At 34.0% G+C, this 20,758-nt stretch overlaps 3 protein-coding genes across 6 annotated transcripts; 2 read left to right on the forward strand and 1 right to left on the reverse strand.

Moving 5' to 3' along the window:
- The first annotated feature begins 30 nt into the window (after positions 1–30).
- LOC105559548 (TATA box-binding protein-like protein 1) lies at positions 31–6,473 on the forward strand. 3 transcript variants are annotated; one of them, XM_012007915.1, is made up of 5 exons: positions 31–201; positions 1,585–1,959; positions 3,511–3,761; positions 3,994–4,088; positions 4,277–6,473. In XM_012007915.1, the coding sequence occupies exons 2-5, from the start codon at positions 1,597–1,599 to the stop codon at positions 4,516–4,518; spliced, it is 951 nt and encodes a 316-aa protein (XP_011863305.1). In that variant the 5' UTR covers positions 31–201; positions 1,585–1,596; the 3' UTR covers positions 4,519–6,473. The 3 variants fall into 3 exon arrangements, with proteins under 3 accessions (XP_011863305.1, XP_011863307.1, XP_011863306.1); XM_012007917.1 differs by lacking the exon at positions 31–201 and adding an exon at positions 229–283; XM_012007916.1 differs by lacking the exon at positions 31–201 and adding an exon at positions 1,075–1,169.
- A 640-nt stretch (positions 6,474–7,113) lies between these two features.
- Positions 7,114–12,369, reverse strand: LOC105559549 (centromere protein I-like). Its single transcript, XM_012007918.1, has 15 exons — positions 11,913–12,369; positions 11,543–11,668; positions 11,274–11,423; positions 10,786–10,874; positions 10,366–10,496; positions 10,115–10,295; positions 9,920–10,032; positions 9,662–9,816; positions 9,382–9,582; positions 9,205–9,311; positions 8,816–9,004; positions 8,602–8,735; positions 8,414–8,531; positions 8,153–8,323; positions 7,114–7,915 (listed from the first exon to the last, which is right to left on the reverse strand). The coding sequence occupies exons 1-15, from the start codon at positions 11,962–11,964 to the stop codon at positions 7,847–7,849; spliced, it is 1,986 nt and encodes a 661-aa protein (XP_011863308.1). The 5' UTR covers positions 11,965–12,369; the 3' UTR covers positions 7,114–7,846.
- An 865-nt stretch (positions 12,370–13,234) lies between these two features.
- LOC105559550 (AP-1 complex subunit sigma-2) lies at positions 13,235–20,758 on the forward strand. Of its 2 annotated transcripts, none has more exons than XM_012007920.1 (5): positions 13,235–13,451; positions 13,550–13,728; positions 14,521–14,629; positions 14,722–14,859; positions 20,185–20,758. In XM_012007920.1, exons 1-5 carry the CDS (start codon positions 13,449–13,451, stop codon positions 20,227–20,229), a joined length of 474 nt encoding a protein of 157 aa, XP_011863310.1. In that variant the 5' UTR covers positions 13,235–13,448; the 3' UTR covers positions 20,230–20,758. The 2 variants fall into 2 exon arrangements, with proteins under 2 accessions (XP_011863310.1, XP_011863309.1); XM_012007919.1 differs by lacking the exon at positions 20,185–20,758 and adding an exon at positions 18,595–18,922.

Genomic DNA, 20,758 nt, shown 5'->3' on the forward strand with positions numbered 1-20,758 from the left:
TGTATCGCGACTCCCGCGGTCGTCAGTTGGCCGCTTGCGTCGCCAGTAGTCGCCAGTAGTCGCCAGTCTAGCGAATATGGTTGAGAACAATGGCAATGGTTGTTATTGAACTGACTCCGCGTTCCGCTGGTACTTGTCAACAAAGACGTTACCCTTGATCTGCACGCGACGTATTTACGGCCGCCCGGCGTAGCGTAACCTGTAAGTTAATCTTCCTCCCAGGACTCCGCCGTCTCCTCGCCGCGCGTCTCTGGCGAGTGTCTCCGCTGCTGTCTCACCCGCGGTAGGTTCCCGGAGAGGGTGCCGCGAGGCACCGGGCCTCCGGTGATGCCTCCACGTCCCCCGGCCGTCGATTCTCGCTGCTTCCCCCTCGTAACCTCGTGTCCTCGTCTCGAGACGCGTGCGAACTGCCGTCCCCCTCCGCCCCCTCCCCTCCCCCCCCCCACGTGCCGACACAGCGCGAAGCACCGTAACGTCCCTCGGCATCCGCTCGGGGTCTTCTCCCTCGCGCGCTCTTTGCGTCAACGAGGGTCACTTGGACGCGCGATCGCGCGCGCCCGCCTCGTTGACCAGCCCGAAGGTAAATCGCTGCTACGCCGAGCGGCGTGCGACAATACCGCCAATTCGAACCGGACCGTCTTCACGCCGCGTTCCGTTACTCGCCAGTAGAGTTTATCCGCGCGAGGGGATCGTAAATTAACGTTATTTCTCTGACGATTGACGTCGAACTGTCGGTTTTAGCCCAGGACGTAATTTGCTACGGTTTTCGCTTTGGCAGAAGTTTTTTTTTCTTTCATAGATCAATTCGTTATCGTTGGTATATTGTCGTCGTTGCCAGCTATATCGTTAAATGAAAGATCTTGTTGCTGTGCTATTTTCTTCTCCGAGCGGAATTTAAATGTTCTCTCTCGCATTTAAAACCTAGAAATCTATTTGACAAATGTGCCAACGTTTACTATAAAAAGTTGCTGGGAGACAGCTAGCCACTTTTTCCCCTGCAAGTATTCTCTCGCAATGCATATTCTCTGCGTAGTTGTGTAGAATCCCCGCAGAATGTCTATAGATGAAACGCTGCGGTTTTTATGCCACTTGAATCAATGGAGCGATCGAATGTTTTAGGAACTGCGTGGTATAAAACCAGATGTTATTTCGCAAATTAAATCTTGGAGGTATAAATCGGTTGCCTAATTTCTTTGTGGCTGCCTTTATTATTTAATGTTTCACAGGCGGAAAATGTACACTTTAATAATAATGACAGAAAATTTAAAGTTTGCATGCTAATCTTCAAGATTGAGTCTCAAGTTACGAAATATGAAAGCATGTTAAGGAGAATTCTCTCCGCGTCAGATATATTTCAATCAGTCTTTTAATAAAAATAAAAATTATGTATCATACGACGTTATAAGTAACAGAATTTTGTTACATTTTATGTCATTCTTATTCAAGTGTATAAATTATTATAATAGCGATAAGTTTTCCTTCTTTTTTTAAACATATAAATATTTTAAGTATTAACATTTAAGAGGATTTAAACGAAGGTATGTACCTCAAGAGTTTGAAGGTCTTCATTATGTTACGTTGCAGGAACACAATATTATGGCAACTGCTATTCAAGAGAATGGCATGAAACCGTTGACCAATAAATCACTGAACCACGTAAAGGATGTCAACACCTTGGACAATGCAAACTCCTGTGCAGAAGGGAAGGACAATATGTTGTTCGATGGCCAACTCCAATCTTACGTGGGTCACACCGAGCAGCCTCGTGAAGAGAGCCGTGAACAGGCCTGTGAAGAGAGCTTTGTTCATGACCAGCTTTACGAAGAGGTCCTTGAGGAGTCACCAGAGCTTGACATCGTCATTAACAACGTAGTTTGCAGCTTTAGTGTAAGGAGTCACCTGAACCTGCGTCAAATAGCTCTCAGTGGATCCAATGTTGAATACAGGAGAGAAAATGGGGTATGTACTGGTGATTTTTGTAACTTTGCGCTCTCAACAAAGTTGATCTATGCTGATTGTTACATACAAAGCATGTTTTATTCATCTTCTATCAAAGAATGAGTCTGAACCGAAACTTCCAAGATAAAAGCGCCAGCGCTGTACAGAACCTTGGCTTCCCCCATTAGTTCCATTGCGTTTGTAATTTTTGTCAAATACGTTGTAGGCCTCTTGCCTAATCCACTGTGGACGACTAGATCTGTTTTAAAACTTGTTTGGAAGTTTCTGTTTTATAGGACTGAGACAGTGTTATAACGTATCACAAATACAATAATAACCCCATCTCTGCTACGGTGAGGGATTGTTAGCTAGCCTTTCGCCACCCCCTCTTTTCGGAGGATAGGAATATGTGTGGCAGGATACTCGTGGTAATTGCCACTTTTCTCCACGAGAGAGTGGTAGCATCCGAAAAAACCAGCGGTATCCGTGGGTGGATTCGAACTCAGATTTTCTCGTTCATTTGTTTACTAAGCAGCGCACATTTCTCTGCGCCACTCTCGCCACAATTTATATCACAATTACTGTAGGATTAAAATTATACTTTAAGTAATTTGTTTCTATCATAGTGAAACAGTGTTTCACTCAAAAATTCTGGTGTCCTATATGTGAAATAGTAATTTTGAGAATCGAATCTGTATCTTTTGCTTGATCAAGCAATAATTGCTCTAGCAATAAAAATATCCAGTACTTCAAAAAATTATTATTCTTGTTATATAATTACAAGCCAGTATCTAAGAAGAAAAATGAATTGAATTGAATTTTGAAAAAATATGATTTAAATTGCTAAAAAATTGCTTTTCAATTAAAAAGATGATGTCACGTCTTATTATTACGATTGTGATATGGTGACTTGTACTTCTTAGAAGTCTAAATTGTTTCTCGAAACTTTTTTATCTAGGCTCAACACGTTGCACGTTGTATTAGATTACAGCAGTTGTAATCAGATACTCTCGATATATGCTGATTATTATATACAAAGCATATAAAGCATTCTTTATTTATCTTCTATCATAGAAAATATTATAGGAAAATTCGTGGAAACTAGAAATTTTTTTAAAGTTTAAAGTATATTTATTTATGGACTGTAATTAGAAATTCCTAGCGTATTCAAAATTTATTGTCTACGTTATTTTACATTTTGTAAGTAAAATTTTCCAATTGCATGATGATATAATGTATCTTGATTTTTAGTTAATTTTAAGTTAATTAGAAGAAATTTATTGCGAAAAATTAATTATCTTAGTTTAGCGTGGGGAAAGTCCAGGTTCAAACCCTGGCTGAGATAATATTTTTCGCAATAAATTTCTTCCAATTATTGCCAGTTCTATTCGAGCTATATTACTTGTTTATTATTTAAGGCAAACAGAATGATTATTATATATTCTTAATTTATTTAAAATATTTTATTTATAGACACAATGTATCCAGAATAAAAAGCTGTATTCAAAAAATATATGCAACTTAAATACAATTGAATACATATGTAAATTTCTGTTTGTCATATATTTTCAGATGGTGACAATGAAATTGAGGAAACCATATACTACAGCATCCATCTGGTCATCTGGTAAAGTAACTTGCACTGGTGCAACCAGTGAAGCTCAGGCAAAAATTGCAGCACGCAGATTTGCCCGTTGCCTTCATAAACTTGGATTCAAAGTGAGATTCAGTAATTATAGAGTGGTCAATGTATTAGGCACTTGTAGTATGCCATTTGCCATCAAGATAACATCATTTTCGATACATCACAAAGAAAATGCTGAGTAAGTATAAAAGAAAGGGCAATTAATAATTATAACATGCTATGAGTATGTTTTAATATGTTGTCTTAATTTATTTAAAGAATTATTCAGTTAACTTACCGATATTCAAAGCATCTTCCTAAATGTAAAGCATTTAAACAATGTTTGAGTTTTTATCAATGCATTAGTTAATAACTATATACAAATACATGTATGTATGATAATTATATAAGTTATTTTATGTGATATATAGTTATGAACCGGAATTACATCCTGGCGTTACATATAAGTTAACAGACCCAAAAGCAACTCTGAAGATATTTTCTACAGGAAGTGTTACTGTAACAGGTTGGTATTAATTACATGTTTTGTTACTAGAGAGACTTGTTTACTTTTGTATTATTTTTATTATTAAAACATCTAAACTTAAATATTCAATTTATGCATTTAAGTCAATTCATATTTCTATATTTTTATTTGATGAACGAATTGACTATTATAGAGTATGACTATATTATTTGTGTGTTATATTACAGCACCTAACGTTGAGGCAGTCGAAAAAGCAATATTACATATTTATCCACTAGTCTACGAGTTCCGCAAGGAGCGATCGGCAGAGGACGAGCTTGCGTTGGCAACGAAGAAACGCAAGTTAGGCTTGAACAAAAAAAAATCGGATGAGTTCCTAGAAGAAGAACCAGATTCAAAGTATGAAAGTATGATCTCTGATGCAGAAGGTGTACTTGACGAAGTAGGAAGTGATGCCAGTTGGGACTGATCTGTTTTATTTTATCGCTCTACTGTTATATGTGAAAACTGTTGTCTCGTTCTTTCAATATAGATACATACTTCTCTATGTACAAAAGTGTTATTGCTAACAGTGAAGTGAAGCGTAAATTCGTTTCCACATAGTGCATGGACAAATGTGTGAGTGTTAGGAATAAAAATAGAGATGTATGCACTTATGTGTACGGATATACACAGGGGCATAATTATCAAGTAAACATCAAACGAACTGATAATCATCCGAAAAATAATATCCTATATAGTTACTTTTGTTAGCAATATCGTATTATAAATATAAATATAGATATATATGTAGTACGTAATACACTACGTGTATTGCAATTGTAAATATGAATATATATTTATATTTGTATTTATATACTTGCATATATATAACTCCGCATATGGATGCATCTCTGACATCTACATGAACATATATACATACGTATGTACGTATATATGTTTGAATATGCGTAGAACACGTTTTTAATCATAGGGTTCATTAATTTTTTTGAAGTTTATTTATCATTAGGCAAAAGAACTCGTATATATGCTTCTTTGGACAAGTGATTAGTACAGGTTTAAAAAGAAGTGCACATTGTATACATATGTGTGTACATGCATATGTTTATGCACATTGTGAATTATGGCCTGTACATTTATGTTTCCGTTTATTTTCATATATTTAATTATAACTAGTTTTGCTTAATTAACATATTGTGCCAAAGATAGATAAATTCAAAATTTAAGACGAAGTGATCAACATAAAATGCATAACTTTATGTAATGATTAATTATTTCTGCAGTGTTTACTTTAATCGATTGGATTATGCCCAAAAATATTTTAGTTTTTTAATATCACATCATTTTATAAAACGTATATCCCATTGATCAAAAAATTATTTTATTTTATGATTTGGATTCCTATTTTTATAAAATGCATACCAATTAATAGATTTCTGTACTGCCAACAGCTCGTTCTCGCTCAAATAACTTCTGTTACACAAAGACACGGATAATGCGATAGGATGCGTTATAGCGTTAGTTACTGTTTTTTTTTTATTAGTCATCTACATACACATTACAAATATTTATTTGTCATTGATAGTATCCTTATGACATTAAGCGCATTTGAATCATGTCATACACATACATTCTCATAAATATTAATTTTCTGCAAATCTAAAGTATCACCTGAGTAGCCTATGACGATATTTATTTTGCCCATTCATAAAATATTTTCATGAAAAGAAATATTTTTACACGCGACTTCGCAAATCTAATTAATTGTATTTTTAGAACTCGGTTTTTATTATAAAAGTGTATATCGGATATTGTGCATAATATTACACTGAGGGTATAATATAAAATGTGTCTTTCTATACTTCGCGATTATTCACATACACAAAGTTTAATCTTTCGTTTGCAATTAGCTAAAGATAAGCAATTGATTGATACGTGAAATATATAGACAAATTTAAGACTTGCGTAATTTGTTAATAGAAAAATTAATAGGAAGAATTAATATGTGAATATCATATGAGTAGCTTATCACACATTAAGTACAAGAGAGTATGATAAGGTATGGCCGATATTTTATTAAACGATTAATCTGTTCGTGCCATATGACTTTATACATTTGTTAAAATTAGTTAAAGCAGAGTTTCATAATTTTCATAATGTATATATTGTTTTTACACTGAACAAATTTTTTACGATTTAAGCTAAAGTCACTGCCCTTAGTGTATTCAATCAGAAAATGTAAGACTAGATCCACTAATGAGTATGTGACCGAAAAGTAGCACATTTTGTTTACAATATTGGAAAAATAAATGCTATTCTTTATGTTATTAATCATAGGAGTTAAAGTTTAAGTGAATAAAAAAGTTGAATAATAAGACAATTGTCAAAATGTAATGACAAAAATAAATTCTATCATATATTTAATTTCCGTGATCAGTTTTAAACATTTCCTTTTTAATCTCTAATAAAATGTAGCATATCGGCGTATGTGGCCTTACTTATATATAATATTTGTGAATTAAAGAAAAGTGAAATTGCTTGAATCTCAATTTTAAAAAATCAGAAACTTTTTTGTAATATTTATAAAGAGAACTCCGTTTCTTTAATTATATATTTTATTTTCTTTATACTTTTATATCTACTCCCCTTTTCTCTCTCGCTTCGATATTTTGTACGTTACACAATAGAATCCTTATTTCGATACTTTTTACATAATTTTTACATTCAATCATATAGTATTTTTTAATATATTATAATAGGTCTTATTGTTAGATAGATATCTTAATATGATACACTAGTTGGTCGTTAATGCTGAACGAGACGGCAATAGAGAATAAGATGATCTCTATTGTCATCAATAATCCAGACTTTAATCTCTCAATATATCATATGGTGGAAATAAAAGACTACAATTAGATAGTTATACATAATTGAAAACGTACGTGCTTTGCTTGTTGAAGTTTTGTTAAATAATTGATGCGTTATTAAGTAAAACCAAAAAATTATTTTTCAACATTTCCGATAAAATCTCGTTATTTGATAAATAGTAATTAAAATTGTGTTATCACTATTAAATACTATAATACTAATAATAAAGTATTTGTAAATGCTTTTTTAATATGATTATTTATTAGTCGAACATTATTTACGAGAATTATCAGGAGATATTTCATATAGTTTCTATTCAATTTTAGTATGAAATATCTCTTGATACAGAAAGATATTTAAAATAATTTCTATCAAAATATTATGAGCTTTCCTTTACAAGTATATTCATGATTGATTCAGATTCAAGTAATAATATACATCATTCCTCTTATAATATATGTTAATAAATATAAATATTTCAAAAGTGTTGAAAATATGTTAACACTTTGACAGCAGATTCAGTCAATACTTTGCAATAAACTGACTCTTATATATAAATTTCCATAAGTAGCAGTGTGTATCTTCATAGGTAGAGAGCAGTTTAGTTGTCCTTTATCGTAATGTCTTCTTTTTCATCGCTTACTTTCTTTCCAAGTATCATTATTATCATTCAATTCTTTTTGAACTTTTTTTATTTTACTTACAAATACAAAAATAATTACATTGAAGATTAACTTTACTTGCAAGTAGTTTAAAACAATTTAAAATTTTTTTAATTGTAAAAATAAAAATGCATATAAATATGTATATACAATATTGAGAAATATCTTAAACCTAACCCAACTTAATCTTTAATTATTTTTACATTTATATTATTAGTCAACTTGCTAAAAAGTATGACACATTTCTTTTTAAAGTTAAAGTATATCTCATTCATCAAATGCAGCAAGAAACTCGTTTACTGCAGGGTAATAGTGAAAAGCCATGGTTTTTGCCTCCTATAAAAGATATTGTGACATTAAGAACGTAAAAAAATTTAATCCAAATATTTATTTTTAAAACTAAATAGTAATGTGTGCAAATTCTTGAATAAATCTAATTTTTTTAAATAATTTTTTACATAAATTGGAATATATCATAATTTTTCAAAAATTGTTAATATATTAATTTACAATAAATTACATGTTTAAATGTCATTAAAAAATTGTAATAAGTATTTTAATATATATACTTACTTCTTTTGTATTTATATTTAAGCCTGTTTCATTTATTGTGCATCTGAAGAGTAATATAGCATAGTGATTGCTAATATTCAATAAAGTGTCTAGATCACAATCTCCTAAATCATTGATCACTTTTTTTGAAAGATTTTTCAGAAGTTTGCCATCCTTTCTGTTACTAAAAGGCTGTATATAAAAAAAAACTTTAAATGCTGCTTAGTTGTGCCTAACATAAGAGTATGAATTTTGCATTTATTACTTCTTCTTTGTACGTACCTCATCATTCCATAGTGCTTTATGAATATCATTTGCATACATAGATATAGTGTGAACTTTTATTTTATATATGTCTCGTGGCATAATCTGATGTAAATGTGAACTCCTTTCGCGATATCTGTAATCCAAGTATCAATGTAAAATGAAACTTACTTGGAAGTCAATGAAATGTTCAGTAAAATTAATACCTCAGTAGTAATCTACAAAGTCTCGACAAAATAGCACAACTCTTCGTACTAAATGCTCCATAGATGACTGCTGGTGGCGGTAATGTCCAAGATAGTACATGGCGAGATAGATTATGGCTTTCTAATGTACAGACCTTTGAAACAAAGCAAATAAATAAAACTAAAAATTAACCACTTAAACATTTATAATTATCTACATTATCTTTGTATGTACCTCTTCATAAAATGTCAAAATTTCTGACAACAATGTAATATTGTAATTATGTATGTTCAATCCACACACAATAAGATTTTCTACTGTCGTTACAACAGTAGACACAATTTCTGGTAAATCTTCTAGTTGACCTTGTCGCAAAAAGGATGAAGCATATTGGCCCTGTTGTTCAAGCCCGTATCTTACAAACTACAATAAAATTATCATGTTAATGTAACAATAATGTGTAAAGAAAACGAACTGTTAACGTATTCTGCAAAACTAGGTTTGCATACTTCTGTCAAAATTAGTGTTCATACACAGTATTCCCATATGCTTGTTCGTCTGATATTAAAAAATATGCATATGGACATGTTACACAGATTGAGAAAATAATATCGAATCCTTACCAAGTTTGTAATTAGTTTCTGCAGAGATTGAATTATTTTACATTTCATATTCAAATTTGATTCATAAAATATATTCTGCACATGTATCAAAATGTTTTCTTGCAACTCTGAAAATATAATATTTTAATTTCAACATTTCAACATTTTAAAGATCAGCCAGAATATTTGCATAGTTACCAGTTACTGTTACAGAAGTCATCCATTGCAACAAATCGAGTAACTCTACCAGATGCTCTCCTGTATTGTAATATAAATATTCATCAAAAAACAGTTTGACTATAGGTATCCCTTCTTGCATGTATCGAGAAAATTCTACTGTCATAGTTAAAAATTTATCCATTTCTTCCTCAGAAAACTTTCCATTTTCCAGCATAAATGCTAAAGTATTAACACACTGGCTTTGTAGTCTTTTCTTAAATTTTTTTGTAGTAACGGTAAAACAAATATAGACACATACCTCTTGTAAGCGTATTATAAAGATTATACGAAAATCTACTTTGGTACGGAAAGTCTACATATGTAAGAAGATGGTAACCAACCATATTCGCCAAAAGTGAAACGGCATTACAAGGCAATTCCACATTCTGCTGATACTTTCCCAATTCTTCTATACTGGTTTATAAATTATGATACATACAACGTTAATATGCATTGATATTGTACATTAATACTGATATAAATGACATATGTCATTCCAGATACATTATATACTCACTTGCTTATATCAAAAATGGACTTTGCATCTTTATCTTTAAAAATACTTGAACCAATGTGAAAATAACCTACAGACGGTAGAAGCGCTTTCTTCCTCCTTTTAGCTTTCGTACTCTGTATACGTATGACAATAGTTATAATATGTACATAAACTATAAACTCATTCCACTATACATGTTAGGATACATTTGCATACCAGCATTACATTCCAATCGAAATGAGCCTGAGTGCTTTGGTGCAATTGTTGAATTTCCGTACGATCTCTGGCATCTTCTAATGCTATTCGTATGAACTCGGATATAGGTTTCCATACACTCTCTATATTCACCGACTGTATTTTCTCAGGTACCAATTCTGGTTTATACGATTTAAATAAGCTACAACCGCGTTCAATATTACTAATTCATTAATTCTTTATTAATAAAGTAAATATGCAGATATACTTACGAAAGTAATGCAGTAATATGTGTTGGAGGTTTAGAGTAATTTTTCTGTCGTGCTAACAATCTCAGGACGTCTCTGCGGGAAACATCTTCTGGTCTTGTCAGCATGTAGATAAGACGTGCTAGATAACGTTCCTGAAGTTTACATAATAGAGAATATTGATTCTAAACTTAATTTAGCCAATGCATATTTCAACCATTAACACCTCTACAAATAGTAGAGATATATATTACAGTACCAAATCGAATTTCTCTAATATTTTCAAAATAATTTTAACATTTCTTAATAACGTGATGCCAAGGAAATCAAGTTACATTTTAACATTTCTCTTCTTGACCCTTTTTCAAATTCTGTTGGGATCTGCATTGTACTTTTAGTCTCAAAAGGTTTAAATGTTCATGGAAAAAAGAAGGTATACACTACCAGTTTCTGTTTCTTGAGCATAGTATAGAAGAAGACGTCGTAATATATGTTGATCACTTTCCTGTCTACTAACTCATAATCCCACACACCTAAACATTAACGATATTTTCAATACATTGTTGCGTGTATACATAAATGCGTATACATATATTTGTAACTCGTAGCAAATTCGATTGCTTGCACTAGTGGGCACCGAGTCCACGCTAAGACTTGTTTACAGTCAATTCTTATATTTGACTTCGTCTTAAACACACGTTAAAAGAGTGTTTAGCCAAAAAATTATCCATATGGATGCTACACAGATCATTTTACTGGCTACGAAATGTTTCAGGATATTTAAGACGATCCTTAAATATAAGAATCTACTGTAAACAAGCCTTAGTGTGTACTCGGTTCGCACTAGTGCAAGCATCCGAATTCGCTATTAAATGACACATGCAAAACAATTTTATGATAAGTGTACAGCCTTCAAGAGTAAGAGAAATTACCTATGATCCATTGTACAACAATTGCGCAAACGGTGAGCGGTAGATTATTCAGCGAGGATAGACACCAAGTGATTATAGACTTCGCTATTTCCTCAGACAACTTGTACCTTGGAATCAGACATTTGATCAGCGCCACCCGTTTGGAGGCACCTAACATGTAAACGTGGAGCTTGATTAATTTACAAAAATGTGTATGTAAAGGATTGTACGGCTGCTTTCAGATCTATGAAATATTACGACGTCAATACATACTGTTACAAGGTACTTGCCTAAGTTTATGTGTATAACAACATCTACGAGCTGACTGAGAAGTTTGTCTTCTAATCCTCTCGCAGCGGCTTCCTCTTGTAAAACTGTAATAGACGTGTCAAACTCGATATACCACGAGCCTTTTGCTAAAAGGAGAAAAGGAGCAACGACTCCGATTACTAATCGTTAATCCAGATGTAATAGTCATCAATTACGCTTTCAGCTTTGTGCGGTATATAAACAGATGTACACGCTTAAAGTACATTACGTAAACTATATATACTTGTGTTATTAAAACTTATATCAAAGCGTATATTGAAAGCATGTGTAGGAAGCGACGAGGTGCAACGCAGCTAAGTGGATATGGAGGCACGGACGTTTGCGGCTTACTTTTGAGAGCCTTTAAAAATTTCGCGCACGTTTCCCTCGTCGTACTCTCCATCCTGCCAAGTTCGCCGACGAAGCTCACGAGACGGTCAGCTGCGAAGCATCTGGACGATACAAGAGTACGTACACTTGGAAACCTCAATGACAGAAAACCTGAGAAACCGCGCAATCTCTTGGTTTATTTTTTTTTTTTAGCTGAACTTGCTGCACCAGTTCAAAGTTTATCCTTCTCTCGCCAATGCGGAAGGAAGGAGATGAACTACGGAACCGGTGCAGCCAGTGTGCGGCTAAAAACGGACGCTCTGCCAACCCCAACACTAAATTCAAATCAAGACGCATGCGCAAACGCGTTATCATGCAACTGCACAGTTTCCGAACGTTAAGTGCAGTTTCCAACAACACACGATGCGATATTTCGCACCAATGCGTACGTGGAAGAGCCGTAAAGCCTCCGCTACAATGATTCTCGGTTCTGTCTACAATGGTCGTAGTCGTAGTCGCTCGATAAGAATTGACCAATCGCAGTCGATTATTCTTACGACTACGACCATTGTAGACAGAACCGAGAATCATTGTAGCGGAGGCTTAAGAAATTGACTAATTAAAGTCGTGATTGGCCAATTTCTTAGGCTGGGTCTACATAGGATGTAGTAAGTCGTGTCGGAAAAAATTGACCAATCACAGTTCATTATTCTTCAACCGTAAGGAGAATAATGAACTGTGATTGGTCAATTTCTTCCGACACGACTTACGACATCCAATGTAGACCCAGTCTTAAGCCCGTTGCAGACGGTACTGGTTTTCCTGCTGGATTGCTTGCAATCTAATAAATTATTATCATCGCACCACTCAGCACTCAAGATTTCTAGTAATTTACTAAATCGCAAGCAATCCGGTAGGAAAATGCTTTAAAGCTTGGGGTCTATTTCCTTGTGCATTTGCTTGTAGACCAATCAAATTCGTTATGCATATGCTTATGCATTTAAGCCCATCACACAATGCCAGGCAACAGGCAATAGGAACAGGGAATAGAATTTCTAACGCGTTGGATTGGTTGGAAGAAAATTTTCGACGAATCCAACGCGTCAGAAATTCTATTCCCTGTTCCTGTTGCCTGTTGCCTGGCATTGTGTGATAGGCTTTATGCAAAAGTGTGTACTTCCCGCTTAACGGTCAAAGAAAAAATGACCAATCCACAGCCGAGAGCTCGAAATGGCGACCGCCGCTGTCGAGCGTCCTCGATCGCGATTGGTAGATTCCATTTGCTTGTAGACCAATCAAATTCGTTATGCATACGCTTATGTCACCTACCTACGTTTCGTACGCCGTGCTCCTCAGCGCCGCGTACTCTCGCGAGTCATGGTAGTCGAGAGTTCAGGAGCCTCCAAATTCGGTTCGGTTGGTTCACGCGTGCGTGCGGGCTCCGTGCGGGCTGCTTCGTGCTGGTGTCGTCGGTCGTTATCTGATTACGCGTAGTGCTAATTGCGGGAGATAAAATAGTTGTGCGAGACAAGAGAGAGGAGACAGCTCGGCAGCAATATGGTGAAGCTTTACGCTATGTTCCAAATCGACGCGAAACGCGATGCGAAACGGCAATCGTTGACCGTTAACGTCGCCTCTTCTTTTCTTTTCTTTTACAGATGCAATTTATGTTGCTGTTCAGCCGCCAAGGGAAGCTGCGCTTACAGAAGTGGTACGTCGCGCATCCGGATAAGCTGAAGAAAAAGATCACGCGCGAACTGATCACCACGATACTCGCACGAAAGCCGAAAATGTCGAGTTTCCTAGAATGGAAGGACGTTAAGGTTGTTTACAAAAGGTACATGCGTCACGGGAACGATGACTCGTACAGCTAGACTGATGGCAGAGAACGATCCGCAAACGCTCAAGACTATAGTCTTAGTCGTAGACGTAAAACAGGCTGAGAAAAGCTTCAGTGAAAGTCTCTACGACTCGAGTTTTTCTCTGCCTCGCGTCTACGACTTGAGACAATCTTAAGCGCTTATGGATTGTTCTCTGCCATCAGCCACAGACATTTTGTTTCTGCCAGATTAATTGCTAGTTACGTGTCAACGATAAGACGTAAGCTTCAAGAAATTCACTAATCGCCGTCAAATGTGAGGAGAATAGTCGACTGCGATTGGTTACTTTTCTAAATCCTAAGCCTTAGATCTGGTTGCACCAACGTTGCTTAACTTCAGCCTTAGCTTAATTCACTTTTTGCCTTCTTCTAAAGCCTCGTGTCCACGATCCGAGAACAGCGTCCAAGTTCTAGTTCTGAGAAACGTGTAGCCAATCAACTTGCAGTTTTTACGGAAAGGCTGCAAGTTATCTGGCTACACATTTCTTGGAACTAGAACTTGAACACAGTTCTTGGAGGACACGAGGTTCAAGGGAAACGGAAAGAGACGAAGAGTGAATTAGTTCTAAACTAAAGTTAAAATCCCGCGACGCTGGCGCAGCCGGGCCTGAAGGTCTCATTTGTCAGGCACCGCATGAATCGGAGCTTCGTCAAAGTTGCCTCGGTTTGTGACGTCGCACCTTTGCAAGGTGATCCTGGAAAGCCTCTCTTTACGATCGTAAAACTGAAGCTTCGACTTAATCCTTACAGATACGCCAGCTTATACTTTTGCTGCGCGATCGAGCAGAACGACAATGAACTGCTGACACTGGAGATTATACATCGATACGTTGAATTATTGGATAAGTATTTTGGCAGTGTGAGTGTTACATTATTAGAATAACTTATTTATGCTTTGTCCGACTATACACGACAATTTATAATTTATTGCTAATGATAATGTATTATTAGGTATGCGAGTTGGATATAATTTTCAATTTCGAAAAGGCATACTTTATCTTAGACGAGTTGCTTGTCGGTGGGGAGATTCAAGAAACTAGCAAAAAAAATGTATTGAAAGCCATCGCTGCCCAGGACCTGTTACAGGAGGTTAGTTACGGGGATGTACCCCTTGAATTGTGACCTGTCTTAATTTATTAATAGCACACAAAGGTTGTACACATGTTGTTTCCTTTTACGGCCAGCCTTTTTGGCCGTAAAAGAAGTAAATCTTGTTTAGATCGTTTTATCTAGCTGTTTATAATACTTGAGGAACCACCTAGAAATTACGTCCGTAGATAGAGAGTACAAATGAAAATGTTTATCACTTGCATAATATTTAGTCGACGTTTTTTGTCAATACGTTAAAACGATCTATATGCCATTGCTCCTTCCTTGCCAGTCATGCGTCGTTTATGATTAAACGAGCGTGACGCTGCGGGAGCCACAAGCATGTATAAAATCTATTTAAACTAGGTGAGATTGTAACATCGGTCGAATTGCTCTCCTCCTCTTCCTGATTTAATTCTTCGTAACCTTGGTTTGCTTCCCCTTTTATACAAGTAAGCATGTGAAACGTACAATGTTGAAGCGAGCCTTTTTGACCTTAACTGTTGCCTGCTTTTTAAAGATTTACTTAACACCTAGTAACAATAGATTTATACAGATACATATAGGAATACTTACCAGACACATGCATGAAGGCATTTGAAGATATTAACGATTGCCTCTTCACATGAAGCAATTCGAGTTTCCTTTAGCTTTAGTTATTGCCCGTCTTCTTGCATAATCGTAATAATGTACATATATCTATATAGGCAAATGAGCTTCCCTTTTCCGTTGACAATTCTGTGTTGTTGTAATATTTGATGTTGCACGATGTGATCGAACGATATCTAGCTTTTGCATTCACGTTTACGTTATTCCGTACATACAAGAAGTCTTATCGCTTGTACGATATGTATTTTCATAATTCAGCTTTACGTTTATAAGTTACTTCACGCGAGCTGTCTTATATTATATAATGTACAGAGGACGATGAGGACCAGATAACTTGGAATATTCCGTAATATTATTTTTTATATTTTTACGAAGGGACGGGAGACATTTTCGTGATTAATTACTCGCTTTTCGTCAGGTGATCTCTCTTCCTTCTTGCCAAGTACCTCTATTATAACAACCAGCCTTTCTACATCTATGTTCCAACAGTCCTATTTTTTTTAAGCATGAGCAACATATCGTCTGCATTGCAATGTCATATATCGATGACGGAAAATTGTAAGATAACGAGCTTATAAATGCTAGACATGGAATGTTGTTATAGGCAGTCCTGCGTGCGTAAATGCTTATAGTATATACGCTTCTCGTTTAATCTTTATAAATGAGCTTGTATAGCTTTATTTATAGTTAACATTTTAATTATTGACAACAACTAAGTATCTGTGCAACAGCATCTATATAGGGATACTATTTGATATTGTTGCGTAATTTATATGACAGAAAAAGATATTTTTTGAAGTTTGTATTATTTCTTATAAATATATACACCACTAAGTTTTTGATAATTGTAATTTTGATCGCTGCAATTTAAAGCGAGGAATAGTACAAAGGAAAGTATTTCTTACAACTTTTTAATACCCGCTAAATGATAGTAGATTTTTATCGAACACGAGGTATTTTACATAATATGTATATACGATGCAGAAAGCTTGATTTTATTTATTTAACAGGAAGATGACACTAAATTTTTTCGACCTACGTGCTATGAAAATATTCTGTGTATATTTTTGTGCTCAGGTACTCATGAGTTTAAAGTCTCGAATAAGAGATATTTTTTATGTATACTACTGCAAAAGAAAGTAGCTAGATCAAACCAAATGTGTCTAAATTGATACAAGCAAACGTTTAAAATGAAAAGTGAAGCAAAGATAATTTAAATTCTATTTAAGATGCGAATATGCCAAGTTTCTAGACTGCAGCAGTGAGTGAGAAATTCTTCTCGCTGTTATTTCATTCATTCTGCCATCTGAATCATTCATTTAATTAAATTGCATATTAATAACATATATTGTTTTCACGCCATTTAAGTGATTTGACAAAAGTAATGTAGAGTGTCATTATTCATTCTAGTCTATTATTAGCTTTTATTAAAAAATTATTTTACAAAGAATAAATATAAATAAAATACTATATATATATATACACATCAACTTTTCTAATATAAAAATATATAATTTATATGGTTCAATTTATGAAATAAATTAAAAAGAATTTTTTTACCGTTTATATTCCACATATATACATTATATACGAGTTTAAATATTAATATTTCAAAAGTGTGATACATTGGGAAGGTATTTTTTTGCCTTGTATTAAAAAATGTTACATTTTTAAATAAAATATGAATAATACTATTTACTAAAGTTACATTAATACATTTAAAAAATTTCAAAAAAAATTGGCTAAGATCCGAACGCGATTTTCTATTATACAAATCGTATGTCGATATAATGTTATTCTTTGTAAAATACTTTATATAGACGAAATAATAGAAATTTCTGCATAGAAAACGCATAAAATAATGAATATTCCATTGTGTTGCATAAGTTATTTTCAACATCAAAATTGCGTTTGAGTTGTTCAATTTATATATGTATTGGTTTAAAGAATAAACCATGTGCATGCGACGTTGACAGAATGATGAAATATTCTAAAACCGAATTTAAACAATGTTACTAATAATTAGATTGCGGATTTGCTCAAGCAACTCGCTCGGGTATTCATGACAGTGGTTGCGCTCAGCAGAAACGCGGAGGTAGAGAGTGTAAAAAATGCGGTAAAGAGAAAGACGTTGCTGGGCATAACGATTCGTTATCAGAAACCGAGCAGTTGAAATCAAGGCGAGTTAATCCGCAAACTGCTATTAACTGCCATATGAGTATGTTTATCAGATTTCGTACGAAAGCATGGCACCGATTTGTGCACTTGTATCGTTTTTAATAAAGGTAAAGAAACGCGTTGTCGCGTGTTATTGCCATATTAATGTCTTATAAACTTAGTACTCAGATCTAGATTAATCAATTATTTCATAGATTACGATAGTGAAGCAGCACTAAAACTAGGATAAATGAGAAGTGTATCATTACGTATATGTTGCTGTTTATACATAGAATGTTGATATGTGTATATGTATGCCTTCAAAATCTAATAAATATTTTCCAACAATTGTATTCATTTTGTAACATTTGTCTCGTATATTTTGTTTTCTAAGTAATATATCACTTAGTCTTACTTTTCACGGAAATAACGAATTTCAAGAATTTTACGCAGTTTCAACATTAACAGCTATTTTACGCAAGACAGCATTTGAAGTGTGGCACATTTAATCAAATTAAGTTGAAGTATTTTTTCAAAATATTGGATTCCTGAGAAAAATGTTACAAGTAGAACTTGCAAAATTCAACGTTATTGTAATTGACCGAATTATAATAATAATAATAATTATAAAAGTAATTAGCGACTTATTGTATTCTGTCGAGAAAAATCATTTCGTATGTGTAATTTTCTCTAAACAAAATAAGACAAACATGACAATGGATTATTATTAACGGAATACTTTATTTACGATAAAACTCTTGAAGTTTGAAGAAATATTGTAAAATAATTTTAATGTTTAAGCTTAGAATATTATGGGACTTTTGTACGTAGAGAAACTGATATTGTAATATTACAAATGTTGATAATATATCACACGATATAATTATCATGTGTATAAACCCATGGTAGATAGGGACAAAGTAGAAGTTTAGCGAAGACTAGTTAGTTTTTCTTTGTTTGTTGTGGAAGGACGAAGCTGTGGAAGGTGCTCTGCGGGAGGTAGGGCTTTTATAGGTACCCTATTGTTTGCATGAGCTTCATGGACAGAGTATCGACCCACACGATCGACCGAAAAACAAGAAAAGGCTTACCCGCTGCATGATGCCATTACGACTCTACTACATAAATACATGAATTTTCAAGTCAACTTTACTAGTCATATACGAGACGTTTGAGGCGTCGTGTATTTTCTTTCGTCCGCGACGAAAACTTGGTACAGACGAGAAAGGGATAAAAATATTTAAAAAGAAATTTGTTTAAATTTTGAATAGAGTATATCGTGGCAATAAAAAAAATTTTATACATTAAATATATTAAATTTTCTCATATACAAAAACTTGAAAAATATCTACGAAAAATTGGTCAAAAACTTTGTTGCTTCGAATTTGGTATAAACGGAATAGATGTAAAAATATACTCTTAATGTTGGTTCTTAGTAACCAAAGGCAATAAGTTGACAGAAAGTATACGATGCCTAAAGCACTCTCTGTGTATGTTAATATATTTTTATATGTCGAGAAAGATACTCTCGTGCACATATAGAACAAATTGTTATGTTACTAACCAAAGGCTGAACTACGGTTCTCAAATCTCAATTATAACTTTTAACATACGTATTAACGAATAAGTGATATATATATAGTTACCTACGTATCTTAATCTTCAACTATGGCAATAAAAATCATCTGTATTTGTAAGTTATTTTTATGAAAGCATTGTATATGTACTACTGAAAAGCGTCAGTATTAATGTGACTATTGCATAGAACGTATACTTTTTACGCATCTATGTATTTTAAACGGAAGAAAAGAAACCTACTTTAATTATGTAAATAATTGGAAATTTGTATATCTCTTTATACTCTTTATGTATCATACATGTGCATACGCATATATTATATAAGCATCAATATAAGCGTCAATTTTTAATGTCATACATTACGTGTACTAGTAATAAATATATCATACGAAATCTTTATATTGTAATTGAAAATCAACGCGCACCTTATTAGTCTACGCTATATCGATCGCTTACGTTAGTCCCAGGTAAAAATTCTCAGGCCTTTGTTGAAAATTAGCTTTGTTAGTAAATAATATAAGAGACTCGCGGAGGCAACGAAATAACATGTTAGCTGGATATTCTCTATTTATAAGCTGTCGCGCGGTGTGAGCATATTGAGCCGAATCGCATTCACTCTGATCCCATCTGGAGGATGGGATCTCCACAATTCGACACGTTGCATGTAAAAACAAGCAATTCTTATTGGCGCTTAAGATATCAATCGAGGCAATACATGAACATGCGCTTTGTGTAGCCAAACAAGTAAAAGTTGCTCGGTTATATGAAAAGGGTTCAGTTCACCATTTGAAGCTGCATCAAGAAGGAAATTTTATTGTGAAGTAGGTACGTGTACGCTTATATATATATCTTCATTCTATTTTTCGTAATGTGTTTTTTTATAAAGTGCAGCGTCAAAGTAATTGATCCCTGTTCATATTATATTGTACGGTATTTCGAATACGGTGTTGATAAACTTGTTCTCTTGTGCGTATGTTGCAGGAGGAGACCCCCCAGGGATTCTTCGAAGATCACGGATTGGGATAATATTCTTTAAGCCAATACGCGTGCTTCTTCGTAAGTCTACATTCCCATACACAATTATATTTTACCATTCTACATTTTCATTAAATGCAATTCCCATGTCAGTTGAAACTTAAAAAATTGAAAAAGAAAACAGAAAAAGGTATATATGGATATTTTTGGCGTGCAGACATATTTCCAATTTATAAAATTTATTATTTTAATGATGCATAGTGTAAATTAAGGAGTCCAACATTTTTTTAGCCTAGAACTTTTGGCTTTAAACAAAATACATATATTTGCGCATGTGTTTTTCAAGTATTTACATAATTCTGTCAAATCGACTGAATGACAATGGCAATCAGGTGTGTTTGAAACACGCCGTCTATCTCACATATATTTTGTTTAAAGCGAATGTAATTTGAAAATTTCGTGGCATTACGATCTGTTGATTGAGTGAAGAAATGACAGGATATTTAAACGTTATGAGCGAGAGAGGTAACACAATTTTTTATATCTTACCAAAAATTCCGAAAAATGTAATTTTGTAGTT

This window comes from Vollenhovia emeryi, unplaced genomic scaffold, assembly GCF_000949405.1.
Source record: "Vollenhovia emeryi isolate VEMERY1.0 unplaced genomic scaffold, V.emery_V1.0 DF939265.1, whole genome shotgun sequence".
NCBI classification, from domain to species: domain Eukaryota; kingdom Metazoa; phylum Arthropoda; class Insecta; order Hymenoptera; family Formicidae; genus Vollenhovia; species Vollenhovia emeryi.